This window comes from Camelus ferus, chromosome 29 (genome assembly GCF_009834535.1).
Source record: "Camelus ferus isolate YT-003-E chromosome 29, BCGSAC_Cfer_1.0, whole genome shotgun sequence".
NCBI classification, from domain to species: domain Eukaryota; kingdom Metazoa; phylum Chordata; class Mammalia; order Artiodactyla; family Camelidae; genus Camelus; species Camelus ferus.
Genome location: NC_045724.1, coordinates 19,429,234 through 19,453,366, shown reverse-complemented (window position 1 = coordinate 19,453,366; position 24,133 = coordinate 19,429,234). Strand labels below are relative to the sequence as shown.

The 24,133-nt window shown below is 38.1% G+C and overlaps 1 protein-coding gene across 3 annotated transcripts in view; it reads right to left on the bottom strand.

The window, feature by feature from the left end:
- The window catches only part of PDE7A (phosphodiesterase 7A), a 106,702-nt gene that overhangs the window by 9,765 nt on the left and 72,804 nt on the right, over positions 1-24,133 (bottom strand). For all 3 annotated transcript variants that reach the window (XM_032470044.1, XM_032470045.1, XM_006193754.3), the window contains exons 4-12: positions 17,086-17,237; positions 15,266-15,329; positions 9,333-9,428; positions 7,436-7,536; positions 4,621-4,752; positions 4,336-4,427; positions 2,266-2,410; positions 1,577-1,673; positions 823-903 (exon numbers count right to left, since the gene is read on the bottom strand). In XM_032470044.1, the coding sequence (XP_032325935.1) occupies positions 823-903; positions 1,577-1,673; positions 2,266-2,410; positions 4,336-4,427; positions 4,621-4,752; positions 7,436-7,536; positions 9,333-9,428; positions 15,266-15,329; positions 17,086-17,237 (960 nt within the window). The remainder of the gene's footprint in view (positions 1-822; positions 904-1,576; positions 1,674-2,265; positions 2,411-4,335; positions 4,428-4,620; positions 4,753-7,435; positions 7,537-9,332; positions 9,429-15,265; positions 15,330-17,085; positions 17,238-24,133) is intronic.

Here is a 24,133-nt window from a genome sequence, read left to right as displayed (position 1 = left end):
TTCAAGTGTACAAATTATGGTACCTGCAGTAGTAGTTATGAGATTGGAAATAAGGCTTTCTTCCATCTCGTCCATTCCCTCTACACACGTTAACTGAGAACCTACTATGTGCCAGACACTGGTGGGGGGAGGGCAGGGATAAGCATGAACAGACAGACGAGATGTGCCCTCAACGAGTTATGTTCCGGTGAGGAGGAAGAGAAAACACGGAAACACGTCATTACTGCAGTCAAAGAGCATCATGGCATTTTTGGGCAGCCATCCTCACACCTCTGTGTTAGGCTGATCCAGACACTCAGAGCCCTGTCTTTTCCAGGAGCCAGAGTTAAGTCATGAGCAGCTGGAGTTCTGGACCCAAAGGCAGAACTTTATCACAGGTTTCACGATTCTTCTTACTTGATTCTCCCCTTGTTCCACCTGGTGAGAACTTCTGCATCCTGTCTCTAACATCCAACAAATTAGCTCTCACTTCTGGCTCTCTGTTACCTAAGATTCTTTTAGGTCTCAAGCACCTGGTAACAAAGAACAGGCCGGGGCCACAGACACCATCACACAGGCCCCAGTCAGAAGGTGGGACTCCTGTTTATTTGCTGCTCAACCACTTGTGAACCCACTTAACTTTCTGTGAACTAAAATCAAATGAGAGTAAATTAAAAGAGCCAAAAAAAAAAGGAAAAACAAGGGCAAAATTTCTTAAATTATTTAAAAATTAGAAACAAGCATAATTTTAATACTCATATTTCAAATGTATATCTCTTCTTGACAAAATTAAAATCAACAGGATTTTTTTTAAACCAGTTACATCTGAGTATGCATAGTTACCAATCTGGATGTTGGCAATAGACTCAGTCTGACGATCACAAAGTGGACTCACACCCAAATGATACTTTTTTTCTATATCTCCTAGAAATTAAAATAAGAGAGAGAATTCTTAATGTGGAATATACCTATTAGTTAAATATATAAAGTCTTCATCTTACTCATAAATTCCTTAGGAAAAAATGTAACATACCTAGTGCTCATGAAAGGACGAACGGCTTCTAAATTAGTTCTTTTTTAAATTTTAAGTTATTCACACACAGAAAAGGTTACCAAACTGACATCCTATTTTAAATGGCGAGGGTGGAAAACCTTCACTAGGTGTTACCCCAAGACTGAAACTCTGTCAGTATTTTAATTTCAAACTTAGATTTCTAAAAGGAAGTTGTATGGAATAAAGATCCTTTCCTCTTGGCTTTAGATCACAAAATATGTCTTACCTGTTCACACGGCCATGGTCCCTGCACAAGACAAGAATGGAGCAAGGGCAGGAAAATCCTGTACAGCAAAATTTCCAACCTGGTCTACGTCTATTCATCAGTGCGTACACACACATTTTGATTATTCCAAAAGAAAATTCTCAAAACAGATGCTCAATTTGTATATTTGTATATTATTGGTTTTATGTACATTTACTGTGAATTGTCACTAAAACTATCAAACACCTACTGCTGGACTCTGCAAATGTCTGAGTTATTTTATTCATATGACGCTAAAAAATGAACTGAACAGATTATCACCCAATACTGTAACTTGCCTTGGTGGAAGAATTCCTCTGTTACTTTTTCACTCCACTGCTTGCTTAATTCCCAAGTCCGACATGGGTTACAAATATCAGCACATTTCAAAGCCATCTAACAAGCAAAACAGTAAAATTGTCTTAAGAAAAATAAATAAAATTTGAATTGTATTAAGTTTAAATATACTCTAACAGTGAGGAGAAGAACCCCTGAAAAAAGAAAATGTTGCAACAGGAAATTCATTGTCTTTTATACTGATTTTTATGATGCTCCTAGGTCTACCAGTGATTTTTGTGGAAATACTGAAAGACTGCTAAAATCATTATATATATAACATTATACATGTTTGATAATTCCAGAGAGCCAAGCATAGGACTGGATTAACCAGAAAGTTACAAACAAATCATCCAATTCTCCCTCATTTTTCAGACGTGAGAATTTCCTAAAATAAAATGCTGTTTGTTGATTGGAACCCTCATTCTGCAAAAACTGTTTTTGTCAGAAATCCCAAGTATGGAAAATACAAAAGCAACAGTGCTTTCCTAGGCAGCAGACTTGCCTTTTCGAAAGTTTTGCTGATGGAAGGAAACACCACGGTTTCCCCCCAGATTTAACCACTCAGAAAACGACACAAGAATATTTCATTTTCATTCTAATAATCACATTATCCGCCTAAGAAATAGGACCTTTCCAAGCCCCATTTTACCTGTAAAACCAAATGCCTATGCCTGGCGTCTTCCAGGCGTAAGTCGCCTCTGTCCAGATGGGCCCTGAACAAGGACAGGTACTCGTTCTGGCGGCTGATGTCTGTGGCCAGTATCAGAGCACCTATCTGAGCCTCCATCTGTTGCCTGGAGTTAGAGAAACAGAAACACAACACTTTCAAGTAAATAGTTACTTCTTGACTTTTTTTCCTTAATCTTAGTACTCAGAAATCTTTATAGGGCCTAAGATACTGTAATTGCCATTCAACCATTAACCTTATCATAAAAGATGGATTTTAAAGAATGCATACGAAAAAACCCACTAAAATAATCAAAACTAAAACCAAGAGAGTTTGTAGGAAAAAACTATTATGCAAACATTCCAAAAGGAATGCCTTTACTTTGCCAGCCAAGGTGAAATTATACGGCTGAAAAAGGAAGGGAAGGGAAGGGAAGGGAAGGGAAGGGAAGGGAAGGGAAGGGAAGGGAAGGGAAGGGAAGGGAAGGGAACGGAAGGGAACGGAAGGGAACGGAAGGGAACGGAAGGAAGGGGAAGGAAGGAAGGAAAGGAAGAAAGGAAGAAAGGAAGAAAGAAAAATCTATGAAAGATTGGTATGTTGTTTGAGAAAATTCTTTGCTGGGATGGGCTGAGGGTAAACAACTTTGGATTCTTTTTTGGAGCCTGAGATTTGAGAGGCAGAAGAAAAGTTCTGATGGAGGAAGAACAGCCTGGCCAAAAACTGTCTTCTGCAGACATTTTGATGATGTCTGATTAAATCCTGACAAAATTCCACCAAACAATTTGATAAAGTTTAGCTTTAACTATATTTTCAGGATTAAATTCAAGAATTAATTATCTGTATGGCTATTCAAATTTTCTGGAAGGGAAAAGGTAGCATGTTAATACAAATAACAAATACATTATTATATTATTTTAAAAACTGTCTTAAGTCAAATAAGAGAAATTTTTAAAGACTCTTGCCTCTGTTTCAGTGGGCCACAGAAAATACTATCTCTATATAATGATCAGTATAGAGCTGTCAATAACAGATTAAAAGGCTCACAATATTGAATATTAAGTAAAATAAACTCTAAATAAGGAAAACACAGAAGAATGCTAGTATGTAGTATTCCTTATGTTCAGTTTTTATTTGCATTAAATCTGATAATTCAGCAAGGGTTAATCATCAAATACAAAACATGATAAAGAGGGAAAAAACAATTTAATCTGAAACAAATAGTTTAATCTTAGTCAAGAAAAAGAGAATTTATATAAACAAACACTGTGTGGGCTAAGCAATTTTTCTATTTATACTACAGTAAGAAATAACTTTACTTACCAGAAGTATTGTCATAACTCCAAATGGTATCCATGAATAAAGATTTAAAAAAATAAAAAATAAAGTCCAGCTTTTTTCTTACGGTCATTATAAAAAAAACACTTCAGTTTTTTCTAGAGGTGTTTTAAATTGTGAAAGGGAAAAAGGAAAGGACGATGATATGATTTTTCCTTAAAAAGATTAGTACTTTCTGTTCTTTCTGTTCATTATTTTATCCTGTAACTCTGGAAGTGACTCCAGGACTATGCTATTGAGGATAGAAAGTATTCTTTTTACTTTTTATCAGTTTTGAAAACTTCCTGAAACAGATTTTAACAATTCTATTTCTTATACAGAATGTTTGCTTTCTAGATGTAATTTACCTTTACATCTAGAACTTACGGTTTTAGTCAAATGAGCATGAAATGGAAATATGTAATACTATTTACATAAATAAGCAGTGAACTATGACTGAGCCATTGTGTATTTGGAGTAGATTTTATACTATCCATGGAGTAATCGTTCATAAAATTTCAATAAAAAATACTATTGACTGTACTGTAAAATAGGTTTAAATAACCAAAATGTTGATATAAATTTATAAAACAAAATAATTTACCCGTTAAATTGAATAAAATCTGAAAACTGTGGAACATCTGAATATAACATAATTTTTAAAAACTTTATAAAATTGTTTTGCTAATTTCATTTCTATAGTTTATAACTAATTAATTTTGTCTTAATCCAACCAACCTGCTTTCTAATGGCATATGTGAGAATAAACCAGATTCTCTCAATAATCCCACTGCAGATCTCCAGTGGTGATTTTCCAGTACTGAGGTATTCTACAAAAAAAGGACATATTTTGAGTTACTAAATGGTCTTTTTCTGAACATAAAGAATTATTTGTAAATAACATTAATCTGGTTAAAATTCTAACATTCATTGAGAATTTGTTTCCTACCTTCACTTCTTTAAAACATGAAAGATTTTCTAGAATGCAAGAACATTCAATCTGGATGATAATATTGTACTAACCTTGTATAAAGTTGCCAAGTAATGGTTCGTTTTAATAAGGAAAGGTTGATTAACACCTGGATGATCCAGATCATGAGTGGCAGCTGCAATTAAGCTGAGCAAGATGTCCCAAGGAGTTACAGAGTTGGCAAGCTACGGCAGGACAAAAAGAGTAACTGACGACAGACATTTCTGAAACAAATCTACTACCTCAATCGTAGCTATCAGCCCCAAGTGACAGTACTGACAACCTCCCCTCCTTCCGTGTTTCTCAGGGTGTTCACTTAGGTCACTGAGCACCTGCCAGGTGCTGGTCTCCTCGTCACGCTGGGGGCAGATGTGATATGACAGTGTCCCTCCCATGGGGCGCTGACGGATGCAGCTCCTCCTTACACTGTTGTTGTTGGCCATTTTAAACAAGCTTAACTCAGATGACAGCTAAAGTACAAATCATCTTTTTGAGAAATATTAGCTATAAAACAACAGAGGTTTGAGGGTTTCTTTTTTTAACAGAGGTTTTTGTTACTGTAGCTACTACCAAATAGAAAAGGTTTAAAGAAAATTTTTATTGTAGTGAGAATACTTAGGGTGAGATCTACCCCTTCAACAGATTTTTCAGCGTACAATACAATAGACCTATGTATTGTACACAGTTACAATGTGTCAATCTCTGGTGTACAGCACAATGTCCCAGTCATGCATATGCATACATATATTTGTTTTCATATTTTTTTCTTTACATTTTCTCGGTGACTTTATTTATTTATTTTTGTTTATTTATTTATTTTTTTTTTTGCGGGGGAAGTAATTAGGTTTATTTTTTAGAGACGGTATGGGGGATTGAACCCAGGACCGTGTGCATGCTAAGCATGTGCTCTACCACTTGAGCTACACCCTCCCCCTAGATTTCAATTAAGAATCTAAATGCAAGGTTATTTCTGAGGTCCTAAATGTTTAAGGAAGCTACTGAGTCTCTGTGGAATTTGTAATAAAATCCCTTCCCAATGGGTGGATGCATTCAGCACAACATACACAATGTATCCACAGCAGGAAAAGCCATCTTGTAAACTTGCCATTATTGCTTTACTCTCAGTAATTATTTACTAATTTTACTTGATACAATAAAATAATCACAATAAATAAGGTTACTGAAAATTTCCATGATAAAAAAATAACCGCCTTGAGTATATCACCTGCTTTTCATGAACCACCGCTCATGTTCTGGCCAACTTCCACTCATCTTTCAAGGCCCAACTCCACGGACACCCCTGCCCCACCTCCATTATCTGCCTCCAGCCCCTTCCCCAGCAGATGACTGAATTGTGCTCCTACAGCACTTTGCATGTCTTGCCACAATAACACTCCGCAGAGCGCCCCAACAGTAAGAGGTCTGAGCGTACGCCACCACTATAGGTATACTTATTTACAGATCATCATACTGAGCGGACATACATGGCACATGATAAAATGAGAGTGAAAACTGAAAAATTTAAAAATATGAGATACAAATAAATTTAGATTCAAATTCTAATATATTCTCTCTATGCCAGAATGGATCTCTTCCCATCCTGTGTCAAGTCCATCTCAGTCTGGGAGAAAAAACAACAAAAACAAACAAACAAAAACTACTGAGAGCCTGAATCCCCTAAAATACTGTAAGCTGTTGGCAGACAGAGAATGTAAATTATTTATTTTTGTGTTACGTATAATCGGTATTATGGAGTTCAATGAATGAGAAGATAGTAAAGACAATAATTTGTTCTTTAGGATATGCAAAAGCACTTAAAAAAATAAGGTTTTTTTTTTAAAGCACAGCTTACTTACAAGGTTCTGGGTGCATGCTGGGAGGGAAAGCCAGCTAACTAAACCAGGTTAGCCAGTTGACGCCAACTCCGAGAACATAGCCACGTGGCTGCCACGTTTCTGATGTTTCAAGAGATTGTGGAATATGTGAAAACACCCCAATTTATAAAGTATATAATTTCATGACTTAAAAAAAAATCAGCTATGGTGGCGTTATTTATATGCAGTAATAAAATGCATATATTTTATGTGTATATTTTTGACAAATGTATACTCCCAAACACCCCAATTTTTAAATTAAACTTTAAAAAACTCTAGGCCAAGCCTGAAGTGCCTGTTTGAGAGTCTTGTGGGAGAAACTGGTACCTAATCACCATCCAGCCAGGCAAACGGATTGATGGAGGAAAACACTGAATTCTCTGGGGCACAGAGGAGGGTCTGTGAAGGATTCTCCCTTTGCCTCACACTGTCCGCACACAACGAGAAGGAGCTGGGGTGTGTGCGGGCACTGGGCAGGACGGCGGGGCCGAGAGTGTGCAGGGACGAACGTGGACACAGACGCTGTCTTATGCAGCTCTGGCTGTACTAATTTTAAGCACCTTTTGCCCATGTAGCTCTAATAATTCTTATTTTAAACAGTTTTCATTAACATAGCCAGTGAACTTATCCGTCAAAGCTTCAATTAAGGACATGGATAAAGTCACTAAGCCCTGAAACGCAAGCACCCCCTTCATCACTGAACCGCCCCTGTGGAGTTTAGCATCAGTGCCAATGTCTGGACGCAGCATGGGAGGGTCCACGGGTCCTGGCCACCCCTAGACTTCTCCACCTCTCTCTCCACAATGATCCCAATTCTCTGGCTGTGCACTTACAAATACAGGCACATCTGGTAACCTGATCCAGCTACGTCCTATTCTCGTGAAGGACACTTCTGATTTTGAGTCTGATTAAATCACCAGCTCAAGGGAAAGTGTCTGCAATTAAATCAAAGGAATCTCAGGATTTTCACCCACTGTGTATGTCAAGTCCTTACCTTAGGTTCCTTTAAGTAACAGTGCATGGCCTGAGTAACATCTGCAGCGTGGACGGCATTGTGGTAAGGGTTCTGACTGTGGTAATCCTCTTGAATCATAACTGCATCAAAGAAAAAAAGACCCCAAATTCAACTGCAAACAGGAGGCATGTACAAGTACAAAATCTGCAAGGCTTATGAGCCCTCCAGCTATGCCTCACATGTCATCAGCTAACCGTGCAGATTCAGAGACGACGGCCACTTCACATTTACCTAAAGCACCGATCCCGCTTTGACGCCTAACCTGTTTGAAACTTTTTTAAAGAGAAAGTATTCGTGTCAAAATTATAATAATTTTTATTTTCTCTTTTAAAATGATAATCACTGTGCCAAACTCCTTTGAGTTTTTTAATTTAAAAAGAGTTTCTTAGTTTAATAAAAACAGTACAATTTATTCAACAAATATATACTGTGCCAGGTACTGTTCTGTGAACTAGAAATTCATCCATGAACAAAATTCTAAAATAACACAGACACTGGGGTATGTGGAAACAAGCTTCTGGATGTGTCATCAGTGAGGTGAGTGTCGGATCTGAAATTAGTTTCTCGGTGGTAGGCAAGGCTCTTCTGTTATCCCGCCTCCTCTGCTCACTGTCTGTTATGCCAGCATAAAATAGCAGACGAGGACTAGGGGCAGAGTTGTCCCCGCCACCGTCAAACCTGTACTTGGGCCCCAATGGCTTAACATTCAATCCAGTGTTTCCAAGCAAAGTGAGCTGAGCCCAAGATGGTGAACTCACTGGTGAGATGGAAAGAGTGTTAGAATTCTGTGTTCACTTTGAGCCCATCCTTTAAAATAGCCTGAATACTGTGGTTAATATCTATTTTTGTATGTGTTTTATTATCTAGATATTAGTGCAGTATTACAGGGACATAATTTCTAAATAAATATGCATTGAAAGTTTCTCAAAAGTCCTAGGTAATAAGTTTTCTTAGTTTGGTACTTAAGAGGAAAGAAAATATTATCTTCTTCCTTAAAAAAATTAGAATTCCCACACTAATTTTTTTTCTAACATATTTATTTGGTGAAAGACTCCAATTTTGCTCCTAGCAGAGTGGGCCAAAGTAAATACCACTCTTCCTATTAAAACATATTCAAAATAATCTTTGAAGTTTACTGTCAAGAGATTTCTGGGATGAGAAAAACGGAAGATCTAACTAAGTGTGATGTACCTGGTCGTTTAAAGTTTTAGCTTCAAAACTCCAGGAGGGGACAGAAATGTGTCATTTCTGTCAGGAAGCTGTGGCTGATCTAAGAGACTGACTGCAAAACGGTCCCAATTCTTGGCCAGGCCCTCCCACCCATGGCTTTGAGCCTTCAAAGCTTCCCCACCAAGAGGTGTGGTCCACCCCCATCTGACTGGTTCTGGCCACCAGCACGTGGTGGATGTGAAGGCGAGCCAGTGCTGAATCGGGCTCCAGAGGTCTGGGCACACCAGCTCTCTCCTACAAACTGGACATCTCTTTTTGAACAAGCTTGCCTTGTTGTAAAGTAAGTAATTTTTTCTTTTCTTTTCTTTTAACGTGACTCTATTATGGTGCCAAATTCCTCCTCTTCCTTCTAACGGGAGACCATGTAGAGCAGAACCAGGTCAGGCCCAGTGGCCCGGCTGAGGGCCCGGCCGAGGCCCCCCACAGCTCACCTGGTGTTAAGGGAGGTATGCAGACAAGCTCAGCCAGACCAGAAGAGCCTCCACAGCCCCCCAGACTCGAGGCTAAATAAATGTGCGTTGCTTTAAGTTGCTAACTCTGGGCTGGTTAGTTTTAGAGCAATAGCTAATTGATACTAAAACTAAAGAAAAGTTAAACAAGTTCTTGCATGAATCTTATCACTGTTAAGTGAGTTAGAATCACTTACCTAAAAATCTACGAAGTTTCATCATATCTAAATGGAAGTACTCAATTAATCCATGAAGATTGAATAAATGGAAGGTTAAACTTACTAGGCTATTTCCTGAAAAGAAAGAAGAGGAGACATTAGTAGGAATACAAGCTAACATAATTGTACTGTGCTTCTAAATATGGGTTTGAATATAAAACAGAGTACTAATTCCCACTTTTTGTCTATCTAAAATTTACACCTTATTTTTACCAGCTATGAATTTTAAGTATCACATCTTTTTTCCATTCTAATAAAAATGACTCTATTTTTCCAAAACCAAACCACCAGAAGATAAACATTTTTGAATAGTTTTTTAAAAAGACACCAAAATAATTAGAATCGATAGAAAACTTTGAAAATTGTCCCACAATGAGTAAGTTTAATTCAATTTCCCAAAGCACCTAACACCTGGCTACACTTCACCTCCTTGTGAACATCCCTCTACCTCACTGCTCTAACTGAGTGAGGGGGTCCCCGAGCAAACTGCCTGGCTGCAAACCTGTGAAGTGGAGGTTGTGTTTATTCCTAAATATACAGGGCCAGAAGGGATCAGTGACCTCAAGATCAAAACTCTGAGCTCAGCCACTTGCCTCTCCCAGACTTGTAGCAGAAAATCGGAGAGTTGCTGAAGGTGTGGTCGTGTTTGGGGTGTTGTGCTCCCCCCCACCCCCCCAGGATCACAAAACAAGGCAGAATTCTAGCACTATAAATTCATAGTCAGCTATCTAGCCATCTTACCACATTTTTCTAATGAAATAGTTCTTTCACTTTTTTAAATGCCCATTTTCAAGGCTTCTCTACTTTTTTCAGACCTGGAACACACTCACTCCGCATTCCCCCTCTCATCCTTGATAGCCTCATACTTCATGGGAAAAATACAAGCCTGTAAGTTTCCATTTCTTTCAAAAGCCAGTCCTTCCACAGCTTCTCAGGGACCTTCCTCAGTCCGTCGGATACATCTACCAACCCCCCAACCCTGTTCCCACTGAATCAAAACACGCATCCCTCCCCCCCTCTACTGCCCCCCCAGTTACCACCCTCTATGCCCCAAAAAGTGCAGTGAGGATTATCTTCACCCTCAACTTCCACTCCTTTGCAACTGGAGTCACACCAAGTATAGAAATTAAATTTGGAAAAACGACTATTTTTATAATGTTCAGTTTTCCCTTCCAAGGTACTTCTCCATTTTTTATACTTTCTATTATATTTTTCTAAGTTTTATAGATTTCCCCTATAGGACACACATTATTTTAACAGTTAAACAGACTATATGTTTTAAAGGTGTGTGAGCTCATAAATTACTGCCAGTGTTCAGACAATAACAGTAACATGAACATGATTCTAGTGTTCTCAAAAGAAATTTATTATTCTAACAAACATGTATAAAAGGCCTAACTAGTTTCACAATGAAAAATTATACTAATAATATTTATGAAGAATTATAAAGGACTATTGGGCTAACCTAATTATCCCAAACTGCCTAAACCACTGTCAACAGAAGCCCATGGCTGAGGAAAAGTTAATTAACTAGAACAATATTTGCCTGAGTAACACTGAAAAAGGATGTGGCAGCCAAGAGAGTCTTCTTAAAAACCACCTGACGTAACATTTTCAAACAGAAAGAAAACACGATTTCAAATCTTTTAAGAAATTAAACGTTAAAATGCATTCAAATCCTTATAACACTCTACTGGTACAAACATGAGCCCATGCGGTCTGGAACCATTTGTGAAGAAGTGAGCTCTGCTTCTGTCATCACCACTCTATAACAACCAATTTTTCTTGGGGTATATACATAGATATTATAGAACGTATATTCAAAAACCACTCTGGTTTAAAAAAATGGGCAGAGGATCTGAATAGATATTTTTCCAAAGACATACAGATGGCCAACAGGCACATGAAAAGGTGCTCAACATCACTAATCACCAGAGAAATGCAAATTAAAACCACAATGAGATGTCACCTCACACCTGTCAGAATGGCTACTATCAAAAACACAAGAAATAACAAGTGCTGATGAGGATGTGGAGAAAAGGGAACCCTTGGTGCATGTTGGTGGGAATGCAAATTGGTGCAGCCACTATGGAAAACAGTATGATGGTTCCTCAAAAAATTTAAAGTAGAACTACCATATGACCCAGCAATTCCACTTTGGGGCACATATCTGAAGGAAATGGAATCACAATCTCAAAGAGATATCTGCACCCCCATCTTCACTGAAGCATTATTTACAACAGCCAAGACATGGAATCAGCCTAAGGGCTCATCAATGGATGAATGGATAAAGAAAATGTGGTGTATATTCAATAGAATATTATTCAGCCACAAGAAGGAAGGAAACTTGCCACATGCTATAATATAAATGGAGTCTGCGGGAATCGTGCTAAGTGAAGTAAGTCAGACAGAAAGAAAAACTCCGTATGATCTCAGTTACATGTGGAATCTGAAAAAAATAAAAACAATCTCGAGTTCATAGATACAGAGAATAGACTGGTGGTTGCCAGAGGTGAGGAGTGGGGGAGTGAACAAAACGAGTGAAGGGGGTCAAAGGGCACAAACTTCCAATTATAAAATAAATAAGTCCTGGAGATGTAATGTACAACATGGTGACTACAGCTAATAATACTGCACTGCATATATGAATGCTGTTACAAGAGTAGATCTTAAAAATTCTCATCACAATGAAAAGAAAAATTGTAACTACATATGGTGACAGATGTTAATCAGACCCACCGTGGTGATTACTTTGCAGTACATACGAACAGCAAATCATTACATTGTATACCTGAAGCTAATATAATGTTATATGTCATTTATACCTCAATTGAAAAACAAGAATGTATATTCATTGTGTATAATTAGGTAATCATATGGTTTTCCCCAAATTGTTTCCCAAACCTAATGAAATAAATTGCCAACTTCTAGGGTCTAGAATAAGTTTATTTTTTCTTCCAGCTGCTTTATTTGTTCCATGGCTGCATGTTTGAGCTTTCAAAATGTTAGAATAAGTTTTAAGAAAGCTGCAACCCAATGGTAAAACACTCTTATCTGGAATTCAGGCAAACAGCAGTAAGAAACACATGTGACATCCTCCACCAAGAATCTTAAAGGAATCTGGTTAAGAACCAATCTATCAAAGTGTACTACCCTATAGAAACGAAAAACTGCATGCAATATTTTTCCTCATTTTCAGTTCATAAGATACCAACCAACTTAATACTAGTGAATAAGAACACAAGTCAATGAAACAGTTCAAACAAGAACCAGGCACAGAACTTATTTTATATGATAACAGAAACACTTTGAAAAATTTTTTTAAAAAAAATTTTTGGGGGGTCATTAGGTCTATTTATTTACTCTAAGTTTTTTTTTTAATGGAGGTACTGGGTATTGAACCCAGAACCTTGTGCATGCTAAGCACATGTTCCACCATTTGAGCTATATACCCTATCTCCTCACAAACACTTTTTTGAAAAGAAAATTGCACTTACAGAAAAGCTACCCTCATAAAGATAAATCATAAAGGATAGCCCCTGCCAAAGGTGTTACAGCCCTCGACAGTTTTTAGGATGTGATTCTAGGTGGAGGCTGGCAGGATTCGGCTCCCGCCATAACACAAGCCTGGCCACAAGGATCCTCAAGTGCCAGGCAGCTTCTGGGGGAGACAAGCCAGATCGTGCTCTCTCATGTTACCTAAGTCATTCCTGCCAAAGAAGTTATCAAATATATCTTACTGGACAGTCACCTCTTTTCTCCTTGCAGTGGACAAGCTAGGGACCATTTGCATGAGTGAGAATCACTAAGCTTTCCTTCTTCCCTGCGCTCCTCACAATGTCAATTAGGAAATCACCAGAGTAAGAAACACAGAGCACACTGGATCAACAAGCAAGAAGGGGAAGTTAGATACTTGGATACTACGGACATACACCATCCAGAATTCATTTCAGGCTAAAGCAGCTTTGAAAGGAAAGCAGTTCCAATTAAATAATGCAAGTTGAAGGAATTTTCCTCTGCCTGTTTGTTCCCTGACAATATCTCTTCATGTACAGAATTTCTGTTACCTTTGGGTGACTGTACTTAACTGAAAATATATATCACCATCTGCAAATGCACAGGTGGGGAGCTAACCATGGGTGGTCTCTATTAACCCGTAACGACTCTAGGAAGAAACCGTTTGGCCATCTTCTCCACAAAGAGGAGTGAGAGGGTTAAAGGAAGACAAAGTGCTCAGTTAACTAACGTGGACCAGTGGCCCTTACTCCTGCCCAACCTACACCATCACCCGCTCCACTCCCATCACCAAGCCCCTGACTAGCAGGACACTTTCTTTTTAAAAATAAAATCAGAGAAGAACAATCAACTATTTCAGGGAGTGACAAGTGTTCCAGGAGACTAAGAACAGGCTGTGAGCTGTGAGTGTTTATATGAGGCTGGACCTTGAAGGTGTTAAGGTCGGCCTCGTCTTATCTGTATTTATCTTGTGATTGCGACTAAGGAAATATTTGTGTTGCATTAGGAAAGCGAGTTTCCCAGACCTTCAAGAAGCTGAGCCGCCTGTATTCTCAAAAAGGGGAAGGCTGAAGGGAAGGACAGCTGTGTAAATGATACCAGAGCCCTTCCGCGTGGACAGGCCAAAGTGGGGGCAGGGAGAGGGATAGGCACCGTCACCAGAGGGCAAAGGAGAGGGAACAGGAAGGGAAAGGGGGAAAAACAAAAAGGCAGGGAAGCTGCAGGGCGGTTCTGCTAATCAGGCCAGCTTCACTGTCTTCCCACCTGCGCCTGGGTCAGTCCGGTTCACTTCCGGTCCCCACGCAGACAAGAGCAGGTGATGGCAAAGCACCCTCCCCGTGCCCAGCCGCACAGCTCAGAGGGAATAACACAGTAACACGAAAAAGCTACACTCACACTGATTCTCAAGATGAATACAGTCGTATTTGTTTGTCCATTTCCCACACTTGGCTTTCTTCTGAAAGGAGCTTTAATCCAAAGTAAAATTTTAAAAAGGTGAATTCAAAGTATAGTAGTGAACCACCTATTTACTTCATTCTCAACAGTCAGAACTGACTTCCTCTCGGTGAACTTTCCACTCTGCTTCACTTGTTTAAAAGATACTAAGGCAGAAGGGGCAAAGTCTAGTTGGACTACAGGTACCATCAATTTTCTTATGCCAAAAATTCTACCCTAAATAGAAAAATGATTCCTAAAGAGACTTCTGTTCCTGTTTCCAAAGAAAATAAGGGAAAATGAACCCTCCCCCAAAAAGCAAAACTCAGGAGGAGGTTAACAGATCAGAATCACCTGTTTTTTTTCAAAGTACTCATACTTTCCATAGACTCTGGTAAGCCCCCTGAAGAGGCCCAGAGCTCTTCCCCACCCCACAGGGAGAAGCAGCACCACAGGCGCCGCCCCTGCGGAGCTACCATGCCCTCTCTCTCTGTGCCACACCCTCTCCTCTCCTCCGGCTGCAGACGGAAAGCCTGGGCACCAGAGCTAGAAGCAAGGACATCTCTCAAAAGGTCGTTACTCTACCACATGTCTGGGGCTACCAACACTGGAATACAAGATCGGAGGATGTCACTGTAAATGGCTACAGTCCAAAAGAAACTGAAAAAGAAAAATCAGAAAAAATGACAGTAATGTTCACTCTGGGTTATTAATAGTCACATTAAGTAGGGATGTCCAAGTGATGACAATGATTACCTGTGATTACTGCTAAGAGTAATAATCAAAAAATAAAATTTTAGATCGATTCTTTAGGCTTATGGATCCGTCAATAAAGAGGGAAGAAAATGCTCCCTCTGCCAGCAGAGGGCTCATAACCTAAGTAAAGCAAGCAGCAACCCACCAGCAGCTGTACCATCAATGCAGCAATCGGGAGAATACATTAAGTCAGATTCTTCACTTACCATTTGTTAGTCTATCAAATAGAAAGATATCAAAATTCCAATTTCCAACTTTTTCCAGCATACACTGAAATGAAAACCAAACATTCCTACTGTAATTTAATTTCAGTAACATTGTCTTTTGTAGATAGTCCATAGGGAAATCAATGAAAATAGCTGATTTACTTTAAGAAGTGTTAAGTATCATTCTTTTAATCAAGACCTTTCCAAAAGGCTCTGAAATATGCCCAAGGGGATAAACTCTATTTGAAAAACCAATTACTATTTTGTTTCCCAACTAATAAATGTATAGGAAAGGTTAGTGTTTTTTTCAAGTTACTCCTATACTCCCATGAACAGGTCAAGAATTCTAATATAATTTAATATCACAGACGTGTAGTTCATACACTACATGGTCTAGGAACTAGATTTTAAAACTAATAAAAATAAGTTGGAAGGACTGAATACTTACTATATTCCAGGCACTGTTAAGAGTGCTCTACTCTTTACTCACTATTCATACCAACACTATCAAGCAGGCATTGTTTTCAATCCTCATTTACAGATGAGGAAATAAGCAAAAAGTAACTGACTTGTTCAGTGGGAAAGTAACAGCTGGGGTCTTAAGTCAGACGGTCTGAGCCTGGAACACAGGCACCTGACGTCTATACTATGCTATGTTTAAGTTATTTGTTACTCGTTTTCTTGAAACACACTCCTAATTTATGGGCATTTATTTATGTTCTTTAAATATCCCTATAAAGCAGTTATTTAATAGCATTTACTACATTAATTTCTAGGTTGATGTATATTTCAGCCAAGCAAATAAATCCCACAACGACCCTAAAAATCAAGCAGATTATATTTTTACACCACATATTTGTAACCTGGAAATTTCATAGATTTTATTTTCAAGAAAAAAAAAACTTTGTATCCAAAAGTTCATGTTGAATACATTTATGACTAAACAGACATAAGCAATACTAAAGTATTACTAGTAGAAACTGTGATAGTACTAACAACCAATCACACAGACCAATATTCTCATTCTAAAAAGCAGAACTTGTGAACTTTTTAAAATTTAAAGAAATCATGAACGCTTTTTCATTGATTTGTTTTATCAAACAGGAAAACAAATTTTTTTCACTGTAATGTAATCATATGGTGGTATCCTGGCCTGGTCTACACAAACTTACAATATCTGGCCTGTAACTATTAAATCAGAGGATATTTTTATAAATATTAGAAATGTTAAGATTATTAAAAATCCTCATTCGGTCAAAAACAAGTTCATCTAATCTCCACCTTCATTAACACATTTCTTCTAAACCGTATAAAGAAAATAATGCTCACAATCACTGGGTTTAATTTAAAAAAATCTAAATCCTCAAAACATCTCACTGATGCAAGAGACTGTGAAATCATTTGACTGAAAGTCATGAGACTTCCTGTGCCAGGCTCACCTCTAACCAGCTGCGGGAGCTCAACCCAGTGGTTCATGCAGTTTAGGCCACAGTTCCCTCACCAACACAGAAACCAGATCAGATAATCCAAAATCTTCTTCCCCGTGTTAAGATTCCATACGATCTTATAGTTTAATGTTCTACTCATCTATTTGCTATTTAATATTGCAATAAATGAAAACATTTTCATTGTTTTAGTTACTTCAGGAATGTTCCTTGCTCTCTAATACCTAATTATAAAATGAACAGCTGCTCTAAAGGGAAAACCTGAAAAACGGGTTCAACTAATTTCACATACAAAAAATCAGTACCATGTAAGGGGGGAAAGGCTGCGTTAAACTTATCTAAAAATTAATGTTTTCTTGAAAAAGCTATACGCACCTTGGCTTGTCCATTATAATCATCATCTAAAATGTTTAGAGAATTTGAAACGGTAGTACCACGAAAAAAGCGTGAAGATCTAAGATACCGCTGGAAACTTAGTAATCTTCTGATATTCCTCGCAGACACAGAAACTTCAATTTCAGATGGAGCTGAAATAAAAGGAGTAAAAGGTGAGCACAGTATACACACAGTTTTGACTTGCTATCTTAATAACACCCCTTCTGGTCATACACAAGCATTTCTTAAAATTGATCAATTGTCACATATTTCTAGGAGAGAAGAGGTACTTTATTTGTATTTTCAATCAAAGAGCTAAGAATGAAGGCATAAATGGCCAACTGTGTTAGCATTTAGAAAGCTAATGAAGAGTGTGATTGGATTAATAATCAGCTTTTTTTTTAAAAAAAAAACTTCCAAGAACATTACCTCTCACTCTGTTGCTTCAATACACTATACAAACATTATGGAGCAGAAAGATAAAATTTAGTTTCAAACTACCCTTCGTATTGAGAAGCCATGTCCCAAGTTACGTGTGAGGCTTTAAGAATTATACGACTAAGACATCTCAAATCCTAATGAGTTATCACTTCAAATATTTCCTTAAAATACTTTTATTTACAGGAAAAGGAGATGGAATGGAGAATAAAGTAGTTTATATCCTGTAAGAGTTCTAAAGGATACTGATACAAATTCTGTAAGATGGAAAAACTCTAGGAAAAAATGTGGTTCCTAATTGAATACTGGTATGTTCTCTTCAAGTCTAAGTCGTTCTTCCCTCTGACATTAGAACTAATCAAAGTTTCTGGGGACACCAGATGAAATAACAGACTTTGGTTAAAAGCTATCTTGTAGGAAATGAATGTTATCTTTAAATTCTTAACTAAATTCAGTGATATGTTCCCAATACAAAACACATGAAAACAAAGACCAAGGATCAAACAAACCATCATCTCCTATCTTAACTTCCATTAGCATTCCACCGGTAGAATAACAGGTAATCACACACATTCTCTCGTGTGTCCAGTCACCACTTCCTCTATTAACCCTATTACCCAGTGTTTTCTTATCTATAAAACAGTGGCAAAAGTATCTAATTCAAAGGGTGCTGAATTAAATGAGATAATATATACATGAGTCAGATATGTAATAGGTATTAAATAAATGGTGGCGATGTAGATGCTGATAAAATTGATGTTGATGCCACTGCTTGGAGGTGTGCTTCTAGGTAGTTATCCTGAGTTCCAAATCTGTTCATGTTGGTCCTAAACAAAAGTATTCATTGGCTCCTCATCGTTTTAAAATGAACTCCATCTCCTTAGTCTGGAAGAAAAGCCTTCGTGCTCTTTATCAATGTAACTTACATTGAAAGGGCTGGAACCAAAATGGTAACACTATTAATATCAAACAATTATGTCTGAATGAGAATTAGCATGTCTGAGGAAATTAGGGTAGATTAAGTTCAGTGAAAGTAATGCTCCAAGTGCTTTAAAAAAGTATTTCACTTAGCCCTCAACAATCTCAAAAAGTGAATATTATTATCCTCCACTTTACACACGAGAACACTGACTCTACAAGAGATTATATAAGGTCACGTAGCCAATACAGGGGTCACAACTGGATTTTAAAACACAGATCTGTTTACAAAGCCTGTGTCCACAGTCTTACTCATATGTTTCTTATTATATGTCTACAGTATTATGTATTGACTGTTTATGATAAAAATTCTGTGTATGCTATTATTCAAAATTGTCCTTACTTAGATGAAAGTATGTATAAAAAGAAGAGGGGAAAAAAGCAAATGCATAGAAATAAAAGTATTAAATGTGACCCCTCCAGCCTTACTTCCTCGAAATGATTGGACCTGGAAGGAACAGAGTGGAATGACAGGAATATACCGGGAGCAGATGAGACTAATTCATACAATATTAGTACTGCCGTCTCTGTATTTACAAGGCATTTTTTCAGTTTCACAAAAACATGTCCACACCTGTGATCCTATTTGGTCGTCACAACAATCCTGTGAAGTACCATGCCCATTTTACAAACACAAACTTTGAAACCAAACTAGAAATACAATATGATTAACACATTAGACCCAAGGCATTTAGAAAGCTTCTTAAATGTGTTGCAGAAGACACATATTCTATTCACTATGGAAAAGTAGCCTAAAAGAGTTCAGGGTCGTAAGCAAGACTTCATGAGTGTTCCCTTCAATTTACTATCTTAAATCACACACAAAAGGTAACAATTTTATCACTGGCAATTACTTTACATCGTGTGTGTGTACACATATAGTAGGATTACTGCTCCCAAATTATATGTCCAAATGAATCCACCCTGAAGTAAATTTGAGAATCTACTTGGGAGGATAATTGCATAAGGTCCAAAAAATGAATGAGCCTCATTTAAGGCAGCTCAATCCACTATGCTAAGTCCCTGTATCAACATGGCAAGATTCACACTGTCACTGGTTAAGAATGCTAGCACTGTCTGGGAGTCAAGGTTCTACCCACCATGTCATGGCTGTACCTGCCCCTGCCTTATTCCTATTTTCTGGGTGACTTCTCACAAGTCACACTTTCTCAATGTCTCATTTTCCTTAACTGAAAAATACTAGCCATAATTCATGTCTTTTTCCTGTTTCACAGAGCCCTGAAGTTGGGACTCATTACCAAGAGCTCTGTTTTGCCCATACTAAGATGAGTGTGAATATCGGACATTAACTCAAGGGGAAACGCTCACTCATCATAGGAGATGCCTTCCAGCAAGACAAACCCCACAAATGACCTACACAACAGGGTAACAGACGACCTTCCCTTAATGGCAGAACCAGCCGTAATAATCACTGACTATTTCACACACCTAAGGAAGGACAGAGAACCTGTTCAGATAAAATGACAAATCATCCAGTGAAGAGAGTTCTCTTCACCCAGGGGGCCTGCGGAGCCTGTACTTAAGATTACATTCTAGAAATAACTGAAAATCCCATGAGACTTTGCAGAGATGGTAATTAAAACTAGCTGAAAGCTTTGCCTAAGATTTAATATAGGACCAGAAAGGTGGGGAAGGAAGGGAAGGTATATGATTTTTTTCATTAATCTTACTTTTAATATGTACTGTACTCACGTTTCAAAAATGAAAACAAGAAGGGAAGGGGGGAGGGAGGGAGAAGAGAACACAGTGAAAAACCTAACCCCTACCTAGTCCCCCATCCAACCAACTGCCAGACCTTTCCCTAAAATGATCATCTTTTTCTCAAAAGTTTTGTGGCTATCCTGCCTGAGTTTAAGATCAAATATATGGAGACATCATTATATATTATTTTTCTAACTTATTTTACATAAATGGTAGCATGTCATACAGCCTGTTCTGCACTTTGTTTTTTAACTTATCTTGGGGCTCTTTTCCTATCAGTACCTAGAGACCTTCCTCATTCTGAGGCTGTAAAGTATTCCATCATATGGATGAACCATAATCTATTTAACCAATCCTCTACTAAAGGGCACTGCTACAATTTCACAATTTGCAAACAGACCTTTGTTTTATTAAATAAGTTTATATTTCTACCACTTTGTTTTATCAGCTTGAGATATCACCCTTTAAGGTTTTGTTATTGCACAAGAGGAAATCAGTCTATATCTCATCTTATTTTCCTTTTCCAATGTTTGTTATGTGTCAGAGTGCTTTTTCCCCCTTTCACTCTGATCCCTATTTTCATTTTAGGTTCAGCTCTAGAATTAAATATATTCAATATTCAGATCCTTTTACCATGGGTTCCCCAGTTATCTTTGTCTCTGGGGTTCAACAATTGGACTATAATGTATCTCAGTGTGGGTCTCTGAGTTTATCCTGCTTGGAGTTCACCCTCCTTGGAGTTCACTGAGCATCTTAGATGTGCATATTCATGTTTTCATCAGATCTGGGAAGTTTTCTACCATTACAATTATTTTTTCTACCCCTTTCCCTCTTCTTTCTCCTGCTGGAGCTCCAATGAGTCATAGGTTGATACACATGGTTTCTTGGGCTCTGTCTCTTTTTCTTCATTTTTTTTTTCCTTTCTGCTTCTCAGTCTGGATAATTTCAATGTTCTTATCCTCAAGTGTGTTGATCCTTTCTTCTGCCTGCTCAAATCCGCTGCTGAATCCCTCTAGTGAATTTTTTATTTCAGTTATTATACTTTCACTCTAATCCCAGTTATCAGCTCCAGAATTTGTCAGGTTCCTTTTTAAAATTCTGTCTATTGAGATTCTGATTTTGTTCATTCAATGTTTTCCTGACTTCCTTTAGTTCTCTGCCCATGGTTTGCTTTAGCTCATTGAGCATTTAAGACAGTTGATTTAACATCTTTGGTTAGCAATTCCAACGTATGGGTTTCTTCAGGATGGTTTTTGTGAAGTTCTTTTTTTCCTATGTACGGGTCATACTTTCCAGTTTCTTTGTATGTTTTATAGTTTTTTGTTGAGAACTGGGCATTGTGAGTATTATACTGGGGTAACTGGAAATCTAATCTCTCACTCTTCCAGAACTGTTAGTTTTGCTTGCTCTGGGCTGAAATCATCTGTTTTGTGACCTTTCCAAACTATTTTTGCCTCTGCCTACCTATTTGACTGTTTATTCCTTGCTGTGTGTGATCACTGAAGTTCCTGTTACAATATCTCTGCAGTCAGTCAGTGACCCAACACAGATTTCCTCAAATGTCTGGCTCCAAAGAGAGGGGTGGAGAGGGAAAGCACTGATTCTTTAAATCTGCTGGCAGATGCTGCTGCACAAAGCCTCTGCAGCTCAGGGGCTGAAACCAAGGCAAACACCTGTGTCCATCCCTCGGGGATCTGCCAGATTGGCTTAAAGAAGCAACTCCAACTTTCTGGAGGACAAGGTGCCCACTGCCTGCCCACCCTGGCTTCAGCAAGCCAATACAGGAACTTGGGCCACTATCCCCACAGGCCGAGGGGCTGAGGAGTGACTGTTTGTTGTGTCCAATCAGGGCCTAGAGCCTGAAACAGTTGATTCTGGCCTCCCGTCCCCGCAACTTTAGTGGTGGAGAGACCAACCCCAGAGCTCCCCACCCTGTTATTTTGAGCCATATCATTCCTTCCCTTTAAAAAAGTGTACTTTTCCTGGTCCTTTCTGGGAGGAGCTGCTCTAAGCCTTCTCTTCTGCTCAACTCAGGTTTGAGAACGCGAACTAGTTGCATGGAAGGGCTTGGCAGTCCAGAAACAGCAGCTGTCAACAGCCTGGCACCCTCGGGACTTTTCTACGAATTACTTTCTGTATACAGACAGTTTTTCTTTCATCTCAGACAGTTCACAGTACTTTTTAACCTAAAAATTCATGAACATCTTTTCAGGTCAATGAATACACTTACATGTGCCATCCTTTTTACCAGCCACGTATTGTTCTAAAGTATAAGACTACCATAATTGACTGAATTCTTTTGCCGTTACGCTGTTCCTAATTTTCATTTTTCTTACCAACAATTCTGTAATAGACACTCTTGTAACTAAATCTTTTCACACGTCCTGCTTCCCTTAGAACAAACCCTCAGAAGTCAGACAAGCACCCAGGAGTACATTTCAGTGGCTTCTAAGACACAAGCAAACTGGAGAATAGGTTTTTTAAAAGAAAATGAGAGAGGTTTCCAGAACTGCCCTAGAGTGGCTTCCAAAATATGATCTAAGAGAAGGGAATCAGTAACAATAAATCAAGGATGAAGCATGAGATCATTTTAAGAAGGAAAATTTTAGTTTCTTCAGGTTTGCTTCACCTCACCCCAGTCCTTTCTCTACACACACACACACACACACACACACACTGATTCCCTATAATGATCAAAAGTAAAATTCCTATATTGAAACAAGCAAGCAGAGGCCACTACTGACAAGGTCTCAGGCTGAGTAAAGAAGCATCATTTAGGAATATATAAAAGAGGATACATGGGGAACCAGGAACAAGAATGAGTGATTATGAGAACTTAACTAGTACTTTCATTCAGTTACTAAAAAGCTCACCTCCTGACCATATTACATAAAATCTGACCCGATTACCAATATTTTCATGAACTCATTTTGTGACATGAGACACACTGTTATTTATTTCACAACATAACAGACAGCAGATTAAAACTGTCTTCATTAAAGTCCAGCTTCCACCAGGCTAGGACTGTTTATTTCAAGTCTCAGGCTTGTTCTAGTTTACATGGTTACCTACATTCCAATCCAGCTTAGAAAGCCAACAGGGCTCAGTGAATTAATCAAGTTACTGTTAAAGAACTGTTAGCTCTGCTGGTTCTCCTCTAAAATATCACATTACTTCACTGTGTGACCATGAACAAACTAACCAACCTCCACCAAAACCAAATGAGTGTTGTTCATTAATGATCGTGGGAATTACTCCCAGTCTTCTACTCTTGGCTTCTCTGAGCCAATGTGAAATGCAGGATAGCAGCAAGCTGAGAAGCCATGTTTTTATCTTGCTTTTATCTTTCAAACTAGAAAGTGGACAGGAAAAAATAAATGTAGGTAATAGGTTAAGGAAACACAAGGGCGGGAGAATCAACACATCTTGAGCAGTATTCCTTCCAACTCTCCCACAAACCCTCTTCTCTGTCATCCGAATGGTATGGCAGAAATACCACTTATATTTAATTACTGGATAAAAGAGATTTTTAACAGAAAAGCCTTTAGATCTTGAGACTTAACCACTACTTGCTTTAATGTTCCACAAGAGGGAGTTCTGAAGTCACTATATTTGATAACTTAAAACCGTAACAATCATTTAGATGCATAGTATCATGAACTATCCCGGGAAATTGTTTAAAAAAATTTTTTTAATTCAGTGCTATAAGGTTTTAACTCTAGTCGAGGGTAAGGTCATATTGAATGATAATTGAATAAAAAATATAAAGACATTCTATGTTCTAATCTCTGCTTTCTTTAATTTTCCTTACAAAGAATAAGAGCCATATCTGAAAAGCCTACTGTTAATACTGAATAATTACATTTAGCTACATCGAGATTCAAGTTTTCCAGGGAGAATTTTTACATTT